This window comes from Sorex araneus, chromosome 5, assembly GCF_027595985.1.
Source record: "Sorex araneus isolate mSorAra2 chromosome 5, mSorAra2.pri, whole genome shotgun sequence".
Taxonomy (NCBI): Eukaryota; Metazoa; Chordata; class Mammalia; order Eulipotyphla; family Soricidae; genus Sorex; species Sorex araneus.
This window is the reverse complement of record NC_073306.1, coordinates 84,878,028-84,897,552: the sequence shown is the minus strand read 5'-3', so window position 1 is coordinate 84,897,552 and position 19,525 is coordinate 84,878,028. Positions and strand designations below refer to the sequence as shown.

The 19,525-nt window shown below is 54.1% G+C and overlaps 1 protein-coding gene across 2 annotated transcripts; it reads right to left on the bottom strand.

The window, feature by feature from the left end:
• Positions 1–19,286, bottom strand: KRTCAP2 (keratinocyte associated protein 2). 2 transcript variants are annotated; one of them, XM_055138246.1, is made up of 5 exons: positions 19,033–19,286; positions 18,585–18,739; positions 18,403–18,466; positions 17,265–17,331; positions 1–3,645 (listed from the first exon to the last, which is right to left on the bottom strand). In XM_055138246.1, the coding sequence occupies exons 1-5, from the start codon at positions 19,115–19,117 to the stop codon at positions 3,609–3,611; spliced, it is 408 nt and encodes a 135-aa protein (XP_054994221.1). In that variant the 5' UTR covers positions 19,118–19,286; the 3' UTR covers positions 1–3,608. The 2 variants fall into 2 exon arrangements, with proteins under 2 accessions (XP_054994221.1, XP_004619333.1); XM_004619276.2 differs by lacking the exon at positions 1–3,645 and adding an exon at positions 16,015–16,167 and having other exon boundaries at positions 19,033–19,281.
• Positions 19,287–19,525: the final 239 nt, after the last annotated feature.

The window sequence follows — 19,525 nt, the reverse complement described above, 5'->3', positions numbered from 1 at the left end:
TGTAGTTGGACAGATTTATTGATTAACTTATTGCTGCAAGACAGAACACACCAGGGCAATGGTAAGCGGCTCAGACAAAGGGAAAAGCAGGTCATTACAGAACATGGGAAAGTTTGCGTTTGGGTAACTTTTAAATGAAACAGTGTTTTGGTTCAAAGTAAGAGTGATGTAAGTGAAAGGTAGAATCAAAACAAACATGGACTTGAGTTGGCTGAGGATCTAGTTGAAAACTACAAAATTAAGAAAATGAATTAGTTGCAATTGTGTAATAAATAACTACATCACTAAGATAAATGCAGAACCGTTTGTCTTCCACACTCCGTTATCTTAAGCTTTGCACCTAAAGTGAAAATCAAAGACCGGAGAGAACAGGACTTCAGGGAAGGTACTTGCTTTGCTTGCAGCCAACCTGGGTTTGATCCCCAGCACCCCATATGGTTCCCCTGAGCCGCACCAGGAGTGATCCCTGAGCACAGAGCCAGGATTAAGTCCTGAGTACCACTGGATATGGCCCAAAAACCAAAAAGAATAAAAGAGTCAAGTCTGTTTCTCATGCCAAAGTAATCCTCATGACTCAGACCTCTGGGCAAGAAGTGAACTATCTCATTTTCACTAAGTACAAATAGCAAAGTTTGGGACTAGCTATGATTTTAGAGAACAAAGAGTTTCAGCTCCTTGTTCTAGATGTTAATTAAGAGCGGTTTTCACAGATTCACAGTCTTACTACAAACACTACACTTAGCTGTGAAAAATATTTTCACAGACATAAGAATGTAAATACTGGGTATTGATTTATCTAAAAATTGGAATATACTTAAATTGAAACATGGGAGAGGTGAACGATACAGTAGCAGTGTTTGGATTACAGAGAACAACATTCTCAGTCCTCATGTTTTCAGAGCCGGCAGTAAAATAGAAAAAAAAAATTACAACACTATTTGCAAACACAGAGAAAAGAGCCGAAAGATTCAGCCAGTGCGGCTGGAGAGGTAATACAGCAGGAAAGGTGCTTGTTTTGCATGCAGTCGACTAGGTTCCATTCCTGGCACCCTCTATGGTCCCTAAGCCCTTCTGAGAATGATCCCTGAGCACAGAGCCTGGAGTAAGCCTGAGCATCGCTGGGTGTGGCCTCAAAACAAAAACAGAAGATGCAGCCAAGAAACAAGAGTTTCTTGTTTTGTATGTAGGAATATGCGTATCCAGGTGAGTGAAGTGGAGCAAGGAGCTATTGTTTCTCGTTAAATGCTTTGTGAAATGAGTGGCCTTATACTTTGTCTGTGTTTGTCTGTCCATGGGTGTCACCTTAGCAGTGGTCAGGTGCTCAAAGGTCCTGCCAGTGCTCAGGATCAGCGGTATTGGGATCAAACCCAAAGCACTGGGGCTGGAGCGATAGCACAGCAGGTAGGGCGTTTGCCTTGCATGCAGCCATATGGTCCCCCCAGCACCGCTAGGAGTAATTCCTGAGTGCATGATCCAGGAGTAACCCCTGAGCATTGCCGGGTGTGACCCCCACAAAAAAAATATCCAAATCACCTTGGGGCTGGAGAAATAGTGCAGCTGGTAAGGCACTTGTCTTGCATACAGCCAACTTGGGTTTGATCCCCAGCACCTAATATGGCCTCCTGAGTACTGCCAGGAGTAAGCCCTGGGCACTACCAGGTGTGTCCCCTTGAAGAACAAAAAAAAAAAATCTAGAACACCTGGTGCAGCGCCTGTTCTTTGATCTTGGTCTCTGGCCCCAGTGGATTTTTATTTTCTCTTATCCTCTTCCCTGGTTATTGCTTCGGTGACCGGGAGTGGCACAAGCACCTGGCAGTGGCAGCGCTGCCATGCTCGCCCCTGCTCCTTCCCAAGGCTTGGATTCCTTTCCCTGTGCTCCCAGCCACGCTCACACGGTTGCTGCTCTTGATTTATGAGCAAGCCCAGGGTGGTTGTTCTGCTTGCCAGGGATCACGGTGGTGTTCACTCACTCTTGGAGGGGTCACACTTCCTATTCGGGTGATGGCAAATCTTTTTTTTTTTTTGGGGGGGGGAGTGGAGGTGGTAATGTTAGTCCATACCATACTCCAAGAGTCCTACTCAGAGGCTCTCTTTGGTCTGTGCTCAGAGAGAGCCCTGGCCACGGTCGGGAGACCATATATGATGCCAAGATTTGAACGAGGATCTGTGGATACAAGGGGGAAACCTTAACCTTTTGTTTTGTGTGTTTGGTTGTTTCGATTTGGGGGCCACACCCAGTGAAGTTCAGACTTTATTCCTGGCTCTGCACTCAGGAATTACTCCTGGCGGTGCTCAGGGGACCATATGGGATGCTGGGAATCGAACCCGGGTTGGCCGCATGCAAGGCAAACACCCTCCCTGCTGTGCTTTTGCCCCAGCCCCTGCCCCAGAAATTTTCATGCAATCCAGGTGTATAGTTAAATGAAATGGTATACTAATAAATTACCTAATTAATAGTATATCATATAGGGCCATGGAGATAGTACAGCAGTCGGTACTTGCATGCGGTTGACCCAAGTTCCATCCCTGGAACTTGTGGTCCCCTAAACCCTGCCAGGAGTGATTCCTTAGTTCAGAGCCAGAAGTAAGCCCTAGGCACCACTTGGTGTGCCCCCTCAAGAAGCCTGGCATCTCCAAACCCCACTCCTGCCCTTCACTGTTTCCTCCTCAAATCTTCAGGCTGTCACCATGTCCTCCTTGGTGTTCAGATATTTGTACAGTTGGAGCATCGGCTCTACCCCTCACGTTCCACTCACTCGGGGCTGGAGAGATACTACACTGGGGAGGGCCCTTGCCAAGCTGGGTGTGATCCCTCAAATCCCACATGGTCTCCTGAGCCTGCCAGGAGCGATCCCTGAATGCAGAGCGTCACTGAGCATCACTAGGTGCGACCAAAAACCAAACCAAACTAAATAAATTAAAAACAACAACAGATTCTACTCACTCACTGTAGAGCTGACCTTGAGGGATTAACTCTCCCCAGAAAGAAGGCTGGGAAAGAGCGTGAGAAGGGCTTGTCCCTCTACTTAAAAAGAGAGATACTAGGGGGCCGGAGCGATAGCACAGCGGGTAGGGCGTTTGCCTTGCACGCGGCCGACCCGGGTTCGATCCCCGGCATCCCATATGGTCCCCCCAAGCACTGCCAGGAGTAATTCCTGAGTGCAAAGCCAGGAGTAACCCCTGAGCATCGCTGGGTGTGACCCAAAAAGCAAAAAGAAAAAAAAAAAGAGAGATACTAAGGCATAACTCTAAAACCATTCATGGAGAAAGGAGAAGCCTTCAGTGCGTCACGTAAGCCACGCATGACGGATGGTTATTACACGGAATGGAACAAGGGCAACTTTGGTTTTCCCATGGTGCTCAGTAGATAATTTTTTATCCTCGGGGATGGAATGAGGAAGTCCAAACAAACAGTAAAAGGGCAGTGGCTTGCCCAAGGCCGAGTCCATAGTAAGCAGCATCGTGTCCCTCTCTGCCCACGCAGAGCGCTGTCCACGCTGAGTCATCCGCCCTCCTGGTTATTGGTTCAGGGCTGGGCAGGGCACACAGATGAACCCAGCAGCCAACAGTCATTGATTGATTCCTGAGCCAGACACAGCGATGAGCACTTAATGTGCATTATCTCGTCCCATCTTCACAGCCACCCTGTGAAGGAAGCACTATTATTACCTCCATTCCACAAATGAGCCAAAGGAGACACACCCAGGGCCTGCGACTGGGTCGCTGCTACTGGCTCCCTTCCTGATCAGTGGGACAAGGTAAAAAGAGAAGAAATAAGTCAAGCATATTCGGGGCTCAAGGGAGAGAATAGGAACTGTTTCAGACACCATTTGCAATGAGTTTACCTTTTGAAAAAGTAAATACTGGGGGCTGGAGCTACAATATAGTGGTAGGGTGTTTGCTTTGCATGTGGCCAACCCAAGTTCAATCCCCAGCACCACAATGGTCCCCCGAGCCCCACGAGGAGTGATTCCTGGGTACTAAGCCAGGAATCAGCACTGAGCACTGTTGGGTGTGGCCCCAAAACAGCAACAACCACAAAAGTAAATTCTAGGGGCCAGAGCGATAGTACACAGGTGAAGGTGCTTGCTTTGCATGTAGCTGACCTGGGTTTAATCCCTAGCACCTCGTATGGTTCCCCAAGCTCCACCATGACTGAGTGACCTCTGAGCAGAGAGCCGGGAGTAAGCCCTGGGGACTTCCAGATGTCGCCAAAAAAAAAAAAAAAAGGAAAAAGTAAATGATAGGGGAAGAAAGATAGTACAGGGACTAAGGCATTTGCTTTGCAAGCAGTTGACCCCAGTTTAATCCCTGGCACTGCACAGGGTCTCCTGATACCCACCGAGAGTTATTCCTGAGAATAAAGCCAGGAGTAAGCCCTGAGCACTGCCAGTTATGCCAAATTCCTACCCCCCAGAAAAACTTTTGAAACTTGAAAAAAAAAAAAAGAAATGTTGAAGGCCACTCCAGGCAGTGCTCAAGGTTCTGGAAATTGAACTAGAGGCCTTCACAGCACAGGCTCTGCAGCCCTTTGTATTAATTCCCTGGTCCCTAAGAAATGTCAAATGTTGGGACCAGGGGCCGGAGCGATAGCACAGCGGGTAGGGTGTTTGCCTTGCACGCGGCCGACCCGGGTTCGATCCCCGGCATCCCATATGGTCCCCCAAGCACTGCCAAGAGTAATTCCTGAGTGCAAAGCCAGGAATAACCCCTGAGCATCGCTGGGTGTGACCCAAAAAGCAAAAAAAAAAAAAAAAAATGTTGGGACCAGAGAGATAGTCCAGTGGGTAGGGATCTTGCCTTGCATACAGCTGCCCTAAATTCAATCCCTGAAATCTTATTTGGTTCCCTGAAGAACTGCTGGTAGTAATATCTAAGCACAGAGTTCAATGTAGGCCCTGAGCACAGCCAAATGTGGCCCTTCCAGAAATATGTTATAAGAGAAAGTACCAGCATAAGGTGTTTCCCTTGCATGCAGCTGGGCCGACCTCAATTCAATCACCAACACTGCATAGGGTCCCCAGAGCCAGGAGTGATCCCTGAGCACAGAGCCAGGAGTAAGCCCTGAGCACAGCTGGGTACTCAAATCTTTTTTGTTAGGGAAATAAAAAAAAATTACACATGAAAAGCCAAACTCTGAATTCGCCACACAAGAAAATGTGGGTATGTATTCCTGCCACGTGGCGTGAGGACGTGGCGTTTACCCGCTGAGCTCCACAGCTCTTGGATCCCCGACTCGGCTCACACGGGCCTACGGCACATCCTCCGGGCGCGAGCTCCGTGGGAGACACAGCAGGGCCTCTATAGTGGGGGAGGAAGGCTGGGTCGGCACTGGATGGTCTCCGAGGAAAGGGAACCTGCTTTCCTGGGCGCAGGAAGCAGAACTGTTCCGCAGACAGAGGGCTTCCGCCCTGGCCACCACTGGGCAGTCTGTTGAGGTGTGCCCCAGCCCCTCTCTCCTCAGCCTTGTGGCTCAGGGTCTTTTAGCACCAGGCCAGTACAGAGTCTGGGAGACACAGCAGAGCCCGAGATGCAGAGCAGATCAGGGGTAAAAGGATGGACTTTTCCTGGGGCCAGAAAGAGCTCAATGGGCTGAACGAGAGCAGCAGGTCCGGGACGGATTCCCAGCACTGCAGGCTCCCCTGGTCCCTCCCGCAGCACCCCCCAAGCACAGGAGCAGCCCCCGAGCACCACCGGATGAAAGTGTTAGGACTGCTCAAACCCTCAATCTCAAGTTGTCTTGAGATTGCTTCCTGACTTTTTTTTTTCCCCGCGTATCTCTCTGTGCTCAGGGACTCTCCTGGTTCTGTGCTCAGGGATCACTCCTGGCAGTGTTCAAGGAACAATATAGGGTACTCGGGAACAGAACCAGGATCTGCCGCATGCAAGGCAAGTGCCTTACCTGCTGTACTATCTCTTCAGCCAGAGTCCTGGTTCTTTTCTTAGCAGGGTAACCTTGGGCAAATAATTTGACCTCTCTGAGCCTCACTTGGCAAAGCTCAGCAATGGAACCAATCATTGATGCTTCCCCAGGGTTGCTCTCAAGATTAAAAAGAGATCATGTAGGTAGGGTGCTTCAAACAATGTGTGGCACTTCTGGAACCCGCAATGGGTGTTAGTTATTATTGTTGTTGTTTGTGAAGAGCTGTCATTAGCTATACTTCAGGGTTGAGGACACACCTTGGTCCCCCATGGCACCTCCCCCGCCTCCCTACCAGCATTCACAAGCCACCTTCTGAGATAAGTGATTTGGCTAGTCGGCCAAGCTCTTTTTTGTTGAAATGTTTTGCTCTTGCAAGCATTGGTTTTGGAGGAAGAGGAATTCCAGCTCTAGGAGTCCTTTTTCTAATTTCACTGAAGAGAAAGGTGAGGGAGGCATATACCCAACTGCTCACAAAGTGAAGGGGGGGAGGCTTCAGGGAGGCCCCGGTGAGTAAGAGTCAGGTGGAGAGGTGGGGCACGCCAGGCCAGGGAAAGCCCGAACAAAGGCACCGAAGCGGAGAGTTGAGGTGAGTAATGCTGGGTACTGCCTCTGGGACAAAGACAGCTTCATGGGACGTGGCAGGAGATGCGGCTGGAAAATCGGGCCAGGGCCAGGCTATTAAAACACCAGAGATGTGACTCAGTGGTGGGGCACATGCCTCGCATGTGTGAGTCCCTGGGGGGGATCAGTCCCCAGCACCACAAAATAATGATGATGATGATGGTGATGATCACGATAACAATAAGGGTCCAGAGATAGCACAAGGGTTCAAACACTTGCTTTGCAAGCGACTGACCTGCTTTTGATCCCCAGCACTGCCTAGGGTGCCCCAAATACTGCCAGGAGTGACCCTAGAGCAGAGTGCCAGGAATATGTCCTGAGCACCACCAGGTGTGGCCCCATACCCAAAACCAAACAAATGAATAAGCAAAAACCAATAAATAAAACTCCTTAAAAAACACTAAGGTGGGGGGGCTGGAGAGATAGAAGGGTCAAGGCCCTTGCTTTGTATGTAGCCAACCTGCTTCTATCTCTGGCACTGCATGGTCCACCGGCACTGCTGAGAGGGGTTCCTGAGCACAGAGCCAGGAGTAGCTTCTGAGCACAGCAGGGTCTGGCCCAGAACACCCCCAAAAATCTATATGCACACATATGGACTGATCTAGCCTGGTAAAGGATACATAGAGATTAGTGAGTATGTCACCATACAGAGATCATGCATCATCCATATGGACATATTGACAGGAGAGTGCTGCGACCATGTGTGGCCCCAACCACAAGACAGCCCTGATGAGAATAGGGGATCGCATTTCAGTGGCAAAGGGACAGCCTCAATTTATGAGGATTACGCTCCTCCCCTGACACTCCAAAAAGCATGTTCAAGTTGGGGTGTTCTCAGGTCAGTGGCTCCATCCCTCAGGGGCTGGGGAACCCCATGTTTTCATGAGTGTGTTTTGTCGGCGGGAACTTTGGGTGCCCACAGGTACCACAGCAGTTACTAGATCCCTGGGGAAGGTTCCAGGTGGCCGGGTCGGGTTGCCGCCCTCCCTGCCTCAGGCACCCACAATTCTATAGGGGTGACAGACACATGTAATGAACAGACATAGACTCGGAAATGACAGACCGGCTGCCAGGGGAGATGGCGGATCTGAGATTGGGGTGCTGATTTGGACGCCCCATGAGTCAGGTTTTCCAGAGGAGGCCGGGGTGGGAAAGAAGCTAGCCTGAGGGACAGGGCTGGGCCCGCCCGGAACATCTGTGTGATCCTGGGGAGTCAGAACCTCAGGGTCGGGGCAGGGCGGGGGGATCCCCTCAAAGCCCCGGAGTGTGACCCAAGAGGGTGCATGGTCCTTCTTTGAGTAAACAGGTGCTGAGTGTCTGCTCAGCTCAAAGCAGGCTTCGCAGGAGGTCAGCAAACCCCCTTCCCACACTTTAATAAAAACACACATTTTCTGTCTCAAAAAAGTATCGAGGGCCAGAGCAACGGTACAGGGGAGAGGGCGCTTGCCTAGCACGTGGCTTACCCAGGTTTAATTCCCAGCACCCCATAGGGTCCTCCAAGCCCACCAGGAATAATCCCTGAGCACAGAGCCAGTAAGCTCTGAGGACCACTGGGTGTGACCCCCCAAACAAAAGCAAAACAAAACCTAACCAGCTGGGTAAGGGGCAAAGAGTGAAGTCTACTGTGTTAGCTCGGGGCTCACTCCCTGCACCTTACCAGGTGCCTCTGTTCCCGACAAACCTGTGGAGTGGCTTGAGGTCAGCCCTCATGTAAACCCTATTTCAGAGAGGGGGCCCCTCCACGGCTCCTGACCTGGACAAAAGGAGCCGGCTTGGTAGTTCCTCCTTATTGTGTAGCTTCAGCCTAAAAGGGAGAGGGGGACCCCCACTGATCTCTGAGCCTGAGGGGAGGGAATTCTCAAGCAGAGGAGTCCTCGGAAACTCAGATGGTCCTTTGGCTCCGGCCTTATTCGTACAGCATCTCAACCTCGAACCAGGGAGACTCCAGGCGTGGAGCGGCTTCAGCATGGGACTGCCCTGAGTTCGTGTCACCAAGGAAGGATCTTCATATGGGCTTTCCAGGTAGACCAGAGTGAGCGGAACCGGCCCTGGATCCCAAGCTGCTTTGTATCACAGCACAGGCCTGCATTCGCCTGGGAAGGAAACAAATCCTAAAAACCTGCAAGAACCCCAGAATGGCATGACTGTACTGTCAGAGAGTTTGTTTTAAAAAGTGTCGGGGGGGGGGTGGAGTGATAGCACAGCGGGTAGGGCGTTTGCCTTGCACACGGCCGACCCGGGTTCGAATCCCAGCATCCCATATGGTCCCCCGAGCACTGCCAGGAGTAATTCCTGAGTGCATGAGCCAGGAGTGACCCCTGTGCATCGCTAGGTGTGACCCAAAAAAAACAAGCAAAAAAAAAAAAAGTGTCCGGGGGGGCTGGAGCGATAGCACAGCGGGTAGGGCGTTTGCCTTGCACGCGGCCGACCCGGGTTCGAATCCCAGCATCCCATATGGTACCCTGAGCACGGCCAGGGGTGATTCCTGAGTGCAGAGCCAGGAGTAACCCCTGTGCATGGCCAGGTGTGACCCAAAAAGCAAAAATAATAATAATAATAATGAAAATGAAATAAAAAAAATAAAAAGTGTCCAAATGACATGTGCTTATGGCTGAGACATTCGGGGCACTCTGGAGGGTGGTGGGCCAGCCCAGTGCCCACCCAAACAGAGCCCCTGCAGCCACTTGCTTCCACACCCCAAAATCACCATCATGCCTGCGGACAAAATCCAGCATCTCGGGATTGAGTTCACCAAGAAATTACCCTGTCAAAAGTTCAGGCTATTGGCTCAAGAAGTGAAACCTTTGGACAGGAACTGAGTGCTAAAAGTAGGTAAAGGGACAAGCATGATAACTTCTCAGGACCTGTACTGCAGACCATAACTCCTAAAAGGATAAAGAGAGAAAGAGAATGAAAGAGAGAGAGAGAGGGAGGAGAGAGAGAGAGAGAGAGAGAGAGAGAGAGAGAGAGAGAGAGAGAGAGAGAGAGAGAGAGAGAGAGAGAGAGAGAGAGAGAGAGAGAGAGAAGAAAAGTGCCTTCCACAAAGGCAGGCTGGTAGGTGGGGGTGGTGGGAGGGAAACTGGGGATACTGGTGATGGGAAATGTGCACTGGTGAAGGGAATGCATGTTAGAACATTGTATGACTGAAAACCTGATCTTGAATAACTTTGTAACTGTGTATCTCACAGTGATTCAATTTTCAAAAAGAAGAAGTAGAAGAAGTGTCAATTTGGGGCAGGAGGAATGATACAGTGGGTAAAGGCACTTGTCTTGCATGCCTCCAACCCAGGTTTGACTGGCATCCCATATGGTCCCCTGAACACCTCCAGGATTGATCCGGGAGTGTAGAGCCAAGAGTAACCCCTGAGCATCACCAGGTGTGGCCAAAAACAAATTGCCTGTTTATTCTATGTTGATAGTGCAACTGTGCATATTTTGGGGCTGAAGCAATACTGCACGGATAAGGTGCTTGCCTTGCACAGAGTCAATCCAGGTTCAATCCCTGGCAACCCAGATGGTCTCCTGAGCCCAGCCAGGAGTGATCCTTGAGCACTGCTGGGTATGGCCCCCAAACCAAACCAGAAACACACAGGTGTAGGGGCTGGAGTGATAGAACAGCGGGTAGGGCGATTGTCTTGCATGTGGCTGACCCGGGTTCGATCCCATATGATCCCCCGAGCACCGCCAGAAGTAATTCCTGAGTGCATGAGCCAGGAGTAACCCCTGTGCATTGTCGGGTGTGACCCAAAAAAGCAAAAAAAAAGAAACACACAGGTGCTTTTTTCCCTTTATTTTGTCTTTTGTTTGCTTTATTTTGGGACCACATCCAGCAGTGCTCAGAGCTGACTCCTGGCTCTGTGCTCAGGATCACTCCTGGTGGGAGACCTGGGGGACCCTGTGCATTGCAGAGGATGAAACTCTGGTCAGCTGCATGCAAGGCAAGTGCCGTCCCCTGTGTCCGGTCTCCCTGGGCCCTAACCCCGTGTTTTGAAGTGTGTCTGGAGTCTCTGTGTAACTGTGGCAGGAGTGGTAGCAGGGACCCGGGCCTCGCCCGGTTCCAGAGAGCCTGTTTGGGAGAACAGTGGGTGTGGGAAGGAAGGAAAGATGCCCCAGGCCAAGAGCAGGCGACAGGCGGTTCCTGACTCCTGGGCCAACCCGGGGTCTCTGCAGCGAAAGCAGACTACACGGGGTCAATGCCTGCTCGGAGGGGGGGTCGCTCTCAGCCTGGAGGCTGGGCTGCGGGAGCAGTCTGGGCCCTGTCCCCCGCGGGTGCAGCCCTGGGGTGAATGCAAGCCGGCTGTGTGAGCTGGTGGAAGAAACGGAGCCGAGGGGAGCCAGTGGAGCTCCTGGCCCTGCTGGCTCCCGAGGCGGCCCGCGAGTGACCCCGCGTCCCGGAGCGCGCACGGGCGGGCCCGGCGGCCCCCGCGTTCCCACAGCGCCGGCACAATGCCGTCAGCGCGCGCCTTTCACCGGCCCGGTCCCCTTTGTATCTGTCTCGGCGTCTCTCGGCGTCTCTGCCTCTCCGGGTCTCTGGTTCTCTCTTGTTTCCCAACATCCTTCCAGGGCCCCTGGGGAGCGGGGCTGGGGGGGCCGGGCAGTGGGAACAAGACCGCGTCCTGTTCTCACCACGGACAATAAGGGCCGGAAAGGGTTGGAGCCAAGGCTGGCGCGGGCTCCCCACCCCCAGCCCTCCTGCCCTGGGCACCCCACCCCCGCCCTAACCCTCCGCGGTGCCCTATGTGCCCGGCAGCCCCCTTGCCAGGGCCAGTCCCAGGGTCTCGGTCCCCGCGGGCGGCCAGGCCGGGAGCGTCGGCTCTGGCAGCGCCACCTCCTGGGCCGGGCGCCTGCCTGCAGCCTGCCCGTGACGCCCCCATCACACCCCCCCCCCCCACCCCAGCATTATTTACTCCTGTTTCCGGAGCTGGCGGCGGGAGCTGCCTGGTGTCGGGGCCACGTGTGAGGGAGCAGGAGGAAACATCTGGCTTCCCTCTGTCCTGTGGTGGGGACCGCCCCGCGCTCCCCCAGGTCTTAGCCCGGGGTGGGGGTGGGGCCTAGGGCTCAAGAGGTTAGCACCTCTGCCCTCTCACCTTCCTCCGGTCCACAGAAGCCCTGCTGGCCTCACACCCCCTCACTTAATGATGGTGATTAGGTGGCTGGGGTCCCCCTGGCATGGCTAATTGGCAGCTCAGGGGCCGCGGCAGCCTGTAACTAGGCACCCCTGATAGGCTGGGTGGGGAGCCCAGCTTGGCGCCGAGCTGCCTTGTAAATGCCGTCCCTCGGGAAGGGGTCATTACTCCAGGCCAGTGCCCCCCACCCCACCCCACCCCCGCCCCGTCTACAGTGGGTGGCAGCAGGTGGCCTGTCCCTAGGGCTACTGGCCACCTGCTCTCCAGGCCTCCCTACCCTCTCAGCCTCTCCAGGTCCCTGCCTGGCCCTGCTCACCTGAGCTGGCCCCTGCCCTGCCTTGCTGCCCCCACCGCCAGTGGGAACAGAGTCACATCTTGGGTTTCGTTTGTTGTGCTCAGAGCGGACTCCTGCTCTGCACTCACGGAGTCCAGTTGGGGCCCAAGGGACCCTATGGGGTGGCAGGATCAAACCCAGATGGGTCACTTGCAAGGCAGAAACCTAACACCTGTCCTATCTCTCTGGTCCCTTTGGGTTTTGGGGGTCACATCTAGTGGTACTCAGGGGGCACACCTGGTGAGACTGTGGGGGCAGGGGAGGGGAACAACCCACATGTGGTGCTGGGATCCGAACCACAGTCGTGGCCACAGCTCCAGGCTAGCTGGGCACATATACCATTCTGGACCATGTCTCAAGTCTCAAGCCCGAAAGTCAAGTCTAAAGAAAGGGCAACCTGGAGGCCCAGGGAGAGGGCTCAGGGAGGGGGCCTGGGAGTGAGAGCAAGCCCCCCGCCTGCAGGTGCCCAGCCCCCAAACAACAGCACAGTGCAACTGAGGCTGGGAGACAGCTCAGGGCACAGGCCTCCAGGGAAGGCTGTCCCTGAGCTGTCCCCAACATGCTGGGCGTGCCCTGGAGGCCCCTGGCATCACCAGTTCCGGCACTGAACCCTCCATCTGGATTGACCCAGGGTCCCTTGGAGTGGCCTCTGGACAGTATTAGGGAGCTCACCTGTGCCCCATCAAATAAAGTGAAACCTAGAGCCGGCCCAGCTTCCCCTCACCCCCAGTAGGTCTAGGCTGTTTTTGGATCACACCCAACAGTGCTCAGGGCTACTCCTGGCTCTGTGCTCAGGAGTCCTTCCTGGAGGTGCTTGGGATAAAACCCACTGGGCCCTTTCTTAAGACTTTCTTTTAGGGGGCTGGGGAGACAATACAGTGGAAAGGAGGCTTGCTTACCTTACATGCAGCTGACCTGTGTTCAATCCCTGGCACCCCATGGTCCCCCCTGAGCCCACCAGGAGTGGAGTCAGCCCTGAGCACTGTAGAGTGTGGCCCAACCCCTTCCCATGGAACACCAGAGTAGCCCTGCATGGCCCAAACTCCCCAAACACACAAAAACAAGGATGTGCACTTGCCTTGCATATATGAGGCCTGTGTTTGATCCCTAGCACCACCAAAACAAAGATTTATTATTATTATTATTATTATTATTATTATTATTATTATTATTATTATTATTGGAGCGATAGCACAGCGGGTAGGGCATCTGGTTTGCATGCGGCCGACCCAGGTTTGATTCCTTCGACCCTCTCGGAGAGCCCGCAAGCTACTGAGAGTATCTTGCCTGCAAGGCAGAGCCTGGCAGGCTACTCATGGCGTATTCAATATGCCAAAAACAGTAACAAGTCTCACAATGGAGATGTTATTGGTGCCTGCTCAAGCAAATAGATGAGCAATGGGACTGGATGACGGGGACAATTATTATTATTGGGTTTGGGAGGCTCAGGGGGTGGGAAGGCCACCCCGGAGAGTGCTCAGGGCTTACTCTTGCTCTGTGCTTAGGGTTCAACTCTGGTAGAACTGGAGTGACCCAGAGACTGACCTTGGGTCAACTTTGTGGAAAGCAAGTGCCATACCTGCCATTCTGAACACCCCCCCTTTTTTTTTGAGCAACTCCTAGTGGTTCTCAGAAATTACTCCCAGCTCCAGGGCTCCAGAATGGGGGGTGAGGCTGGGGTTTGGTCCCAGCAGTGCTATGAGTTGGGTTTGGGGCCAGGCACCTGCACACAAAGATACACCCAGCATACAGCAACACCTCCCCCAGCAGTGCTCAGGACTGACTCTTCATTCTGTGCTCAGGGGTCACTCCTGGCAATGCTCAGAGGACCATATGGGGTGCCGGGGATTGAACCTGGCATGGTGGCATGCCAAGACAAGCGCTCCAACTGCTATACTAGTGCTCCCGCCCCATCCTGGTGATTTCCCACCTAAAACTGCCATTCCCACTCAGACTGAAGTCTCTACTCAGTTCCGCCCCAGCTTCTAGTCTGGAAAGAGCAAGGTGGCCGGTAGTGTAGCAAGGAGGCTTGATTCAAGCTTCAGACTCTTATCCTTAGGGTCCTCCAAGGCGGTTCCACAAGGAATCTGCAGGCTGAGAAATCCAAACCACCCACAACTGGGCAAAGGAGCCTGGGAGTGCTGAGCGGTGGGCTTATGGCGCCCTCTGCTGGCACCTCAGGAGACTACACACATCTCCCTCTGGAAGCTGGGGTCCCCCCCCCACATGGCAAGTAGGAGTAGACTGGTAACAGCTCACAGGCCACAAGTTTTGTATGCTGAAGGCCTGAATTTAACCCCTGGCACCACATGCATGGGCCCCTAGGCACTGTCAGGAATGGCCCCCGGCCCCCTGAGAGGATCAAAGAATATCACCTGAGCACTACCAGATGCTAAACTCCTCTGCCAGCCTCCCCTCTTCATGCCCAAAAAGGGAAGAGTGTGGGGTGGGGACCTCCTTTGACTCACTTCTTCCAGTCTGCTGGTATAGAAAGGCATATTTGGGGGATGGAGAGACAGTATAGCAAAGAAGGGGCTGGCCTTGCCTGCAGGCATCCTCCATCTCCAGCATCCCATATGGTACCCGCCCACCCCACCCCCACGCCCGCCCCACCAGGAGCGATCCCTAGTGCGGAGCCAGGAGTAAGACCTGAGCACCATCAGGTGTGGCCCCCAAACATAACACATTTGGTTTTTGTTTGGGGGTGAGTGGGTCTCCCAAGCAGTGAGTGCTCTGGGTGCCTGGAGGCCACTCTCGGCTAAGTGCCGTCCAGGGATACTTGTACTCAGCAAGGCTGAAGGTCGCTAGGGCTACCCTAGTGGCTAGAAGCAAGGAAGGGCATGAGCAGGTGGTGCAGGAATCAAACCTGGGGCCTCAGCAATCCAGGCATTCCCTTCAGCCCGCTGAGCCCAGAGGCATTTTTTTCATCCAACCAACTCACCAGTGAGTTTTGTTTGATTGGGCTTTGGGGGGTGGGGGAGGTGTCGGGTCATACCCAGCAATGCTCAGGAGTTGCTCAGGGCTTAGTCCTGGCTCTGCATTCAGGGATCACTTCTGGTGGTGCTCAGGGGACCGTACGGGATGCTGGGGACTGGACCTGGGTCGGTCGTGTGCTAGGCAGTTGCTCTACCTGCTGTGCTATCATTCTGGCCTCTCCCCAGTGGTATTTTTGTTTGGTTTTGGGATTATACCCAGTGGTGCTCAGGAATCCCTCGTGGAGGTGCTCGAGACCTCGGAGGTGCTGGGGATCAAACCTGGGCTGGCGGCACACAAGGTGAGCGGCCTACACTCTGCTCTACTCCGGCCTTTCCACGGTGTCTACACACAGCAGGCCTGGTGGCGATACAAAGTGGCCAAGGCAGTGTGACATACTCTAGGAGGTGACAGAGGGCTCCTCTTTATCCTCCCTACCCTAGGGTACAAAGCAGCCCCTGAGGAGCCTCTGGGGTCAGACGAGGTCGAGGCCCTCTGCCCATTGTTCTATAAGCTTTGCTGAAACTTGGCAAGCTCCTCATCTCAGCCGGGAGACAATAGACAAAGATGAGGGTCTCAGAACAAAGAGGCGAGGGGCAGAGATAAACCAGGGAGTCTTCCTACTCTAAACGGGAATAAACAAATGGGGTGACTCGCCATTATGAGGAACCACAGCCAGGAGCAGGCCCGGGGCAGAAGGGGAGGGGCAGCGTTTGCTCGGGGGGGGGGGGGAATGGAGTGACAGAGCCCCAAGGACATCAAAGGGACCCCAAAAGGGAGGTGTCTGAGTTAAGGGCTGTTCCTGTCTTCTTACTCCTGTCCCAAGATCACCAGATGGGCAGGTGTTGGATGTTCCAGAGACCATGGATCTGTCCCCCCTTTTCACCCATGATGCAACTTCATGTACCACACCAAGGCCTGTCAAGATGTCTGGCACGATGGCGACTGAGAAAGACTTGGTCGAGGAAGGGCCCTCCATCCCCAGCTCTGAACCCCTGGGGCGCCGCTCCACCACCCTCCAGCATCAGAGCTCGAGCTACAAAGAATGAACTTTATTAGACACGCGGGGTCAGTTTCTCTTCTTGCCCTTGCCTGTGACCTTGGCTGGTGTGAGGACGGGCACCGAGGCCTGGTACAGAGTGGAGGAGATCTTGTTGATGTAGTACAGCCCCACCATGGAAAAGATGAAGCTGTGGGGAAAGGCAAAGGTCACGTTCTCAGGGGGCCACACTGCCAGCCTGGTGCCACCCAGGCTGGCACCAACATTGGGAAGAGTCCAGGCTCGGGAGGCCTGGAGCGATAGCACAGTGGGGAGGGCGTTTGCCTTGCATGTGGCCAACCCGGGTTCGATTCCCAGCATCCCATATGTTTCCCTGAGCACCGCCAGGAGTAATTCCTGAGTGCAGAGCCAGGAGTAACCCCTGAGTATCGCCAGGTGTGACCCAAAAATAAAAAAAATAAAAAAAAATCCAGGCTCAGGTTCAGGGAGAAGAAGCTGGGCAAAGGAGAGAGAGGGGAGGACAGAAGGAGGGGAGCAGGGAGGAACCACATTTCACTGCATAAATGGCATAAATGTTGCATAAATGGCATAAATGTCGCAGTCTATGCCAGATTGTTTGTTTTGTTTGGGGGCCACACCCAGCTGTGCTCACCCAGTTTATTCCTGGCTCTGTACTCAGGACTCACTCCTGGCGGGCTTGGGGACCATATGGAGAGCTGGGATCGAATCTAGATTGACCTTATGAAAGCAAATACCCTACCTGCTGTACTCCACCCCACCAGATTGGTTTGTTTTGTTTGATCTGGGGGCCATATATAGAGGTGCTCAAGGATCACTCCTGGAGGAGCCTGGGGACCCTACGTGGTGCTGGGGACTGAACCCAGGTTGCTACAAGGCATACACCCTACTCACTGTGCTATCGCTCTAGCCCTATGCTAGACTGTTTACCCTAAAAGTGAAGTCTTTTTTGTTTTCTGTTTGTTTCTGGGTCTCACCCAGTATTGCTCAGGGTTCAGTCTTGGCTCTGAGCTCAGGGACCACTCTCTGTGGGTTCAGGGGACCATATGAGATCCAGGGATCGAACCCAGGTTAGCCGTGTGCAAAGCAAATAAATACCCTACCCACTGTACTATTGCTCCAGCTTCAAGCATATTTTAAAATCAAGACATTACCACTTAAAGATGGGGTGCCATGATTTCGTGGTGGTGTTGGTTACATGGTAAACGCAGGTGGCAAAGGCTCAAAACAAAGGTGTTGCACCTCCTTACCCAGCTGTCAGTCACTTACCAAGTGGTGACACACACCCGATGGATGAGGCCAGATGCAAAGAGAGCCAGCAGGAGGCAGAGGATAACTAGGGAGGTGAGAAGGGACAAGGAGGGCAGTGGTCAGAGCAGAAACTCCGGGCATTCACATGTGGATCTGGGAACAATCCGGGCCCTCTGAATCCTGTGACGTCTGATCGGCAGGGTTCACTAGATACCAGTGAGTTCAAAGAGAACGGGACACGGACAGAGGGGGTGTGTGATTCCCCTAGCCTGGCTTTCCTCTGCAAACACTACAGGAAAACAAGAGAGGTGATACATGGCAGGCCTGGAGAAAGTGGAAGGGCAGAATGCCAGGACAAAACCCCACCTGCCCAGCTAGGAAGCAAAGAGGACCCCAAAAGTTTCCTTAGGAGTCCATGAGGACAGTAGACAAGGAGACAAAAACTGAGAGAGAAGTTCTGGAGTTGCTGGACTGGGCTCTGCATACCTGCAATGAGGCGAGTGCAGGGAACAAGACCTAGAGGGCAGGCAATGCGGCTGCAATCTCTGCCTCACTACAGGGCATGTTCAAGGGTCACTCCTGGCAGGGCTGGGTGATGCTGCATACAGTGGCCCTGCTCTAACAAAGGGGACCAGAGCCTCAGCCAAAGTATTCTCTCCCACCCAGTGTTTCTAAATATTAAATCAATTTCACATCAGGTCTCAACCGGACTCCAGCTACTTCTGATGGGAACAAAGTATCTTTCCAGGACAATACAGCAGCACAATGGCCTGGTTCCCTGAAAACCTTCCCCAGTTTTAAATTTCTGGTTCTCAAGAGGTCCTTCTCTTCCAGCTCCACTCAAGAGCATCCATTTTTGTTTGCTTGGCTTTTTCTGGGTCACACCTAACTATGCTCTGAGCTTACTCCTGGTTCTGCACTCAGGAAATCACTCCTGGCAGTGCTCGGGGGACCTGGTACTATCAAACCCTGGTTGGTCGTGGTTGCCCTACCCGCTGTATTATCGCTCTGGCCCCTCAAGAGCATCCTTGAGCTCCAGTCTTAGCAGACAACAGATTTCCTCCGACCCCATAGCAACAACTAGAAATCCAGAAGGAAGAGGAGGGCAGGGGGTAGCAACCAGGTGAGGGTTCAAATATGCACAAGTTCCACTTACTCTCGGGGAAGATCTTGGCTTGGAATCCTTTGCCAAAGACAAGATTCTCCAGATTGTTGAAGGCCTGTGTTGAGGGGGTTAAGGAGCCGGGCGTGCAAGCCAAAGGGTGCTTCGTCCTTCTCCCCACCCCGGCCCCCCAGAATGCCCCCCTCTCTGCCCGCGCCCCCCACCCCCGAGGATACGGTGAGCGAGAAGACGAACAGGCCGGAGCCCAGCAGCCCCCCTTGGATGGTGAGCCACTCGGTGGAGGCCAGCTGGCGGCTGTACATCTGCATTCCAGCGAAGAGTAGCAGGGACAGGAGCGAGGACAGAGCCAGCGACGTGCCGGTGCCCACCACTGCGAGCAGACACGGTCAGGGCGGCCCGTCCCTCCGCGAGTCACGGGCGCCGCCGGCCGTCCCCGAGCAGGCTCCCGAGCATCCCATGCCGAGTCCCAACGCCCACCGCTCGCGACGACCCCCAGGAATTCCTCCCCCCCCCCCGGGGCCCCAACACTCCCCTCCCCAGGCAACGCCCGCCCTCTGCGGCCCAGGACACGTCAGCTCTGCGGGGACAGGGCCCGGGAAGCGGGCCCGCCCCAAGTCCCAGCACCCCAACGAACCGGTCCCGGGAACCCGCTGGTTCCGTTACCCATCATGCTCTGCCCGTGGGTCCAATCGGCGCCTCTGGCCAAGAAGCGAGGGGAGTCGAACCGGGAGCAGGAGGCGGTGCGCATGCGTCAGCCCCCGCCGCGGACTCGCGTTCTCGCCTCCGCCCCGTCTGTTCTCCCTCGGCCGCAGGGCGCGGCGCCCTCTTCCGGCAGGGAGGAACTACCGCACCAAAGCGCAGCCCTGGCCACCGCCCTGCTGACCTGCGCTCCCCAGAACCCAGGCAGAGCCGCCTCTCGGTGCCAGCTGCGCACCTGCAAGCGGCTGAGGTCACTGCCCAGAGCCCCGAGGCCTCCTTTGTCTTCTTTGCCATGTAGGCCAGCTCTATTCCTCAACCCTTCCTCCCGGCTCAGGATCCCAGATCTTGAGGTCTTCGGGAGGACCCGTGCCCAAGCTCAAACCGAACCCTATCCTGGAGTCCATCTTCCTCGAAAAACGGCCAGTCCGTTTCATAGGAGGAAGGTAGGGAGCCAATG

Bases quoted from the DNA above. Each gene is read 5' to 3' on its own strand.
- KRTCAP2 (XM_004619276.2), bottom strand. From the start codon at position 19,117: ATGCGCACCGCCTCCTGCTCCCGGTTCGACTCCCCTCGCTTCTTGGCC. The intron at 18,740-19,032 runs GTAACGGAACCA...GTCTGCTCGCAG, and splicing joins CCACGGGCAGAGCATGATGG to TGGTGGGCACCGGCACGTCG. The intron at 17,332-18,402 runs GTAAGTGGAACT...TCACCTCCCTAG, and splicing joins AGCCAAGATCTTCCCCGAGA to TTATCCTCTGCCTCCTGCTG.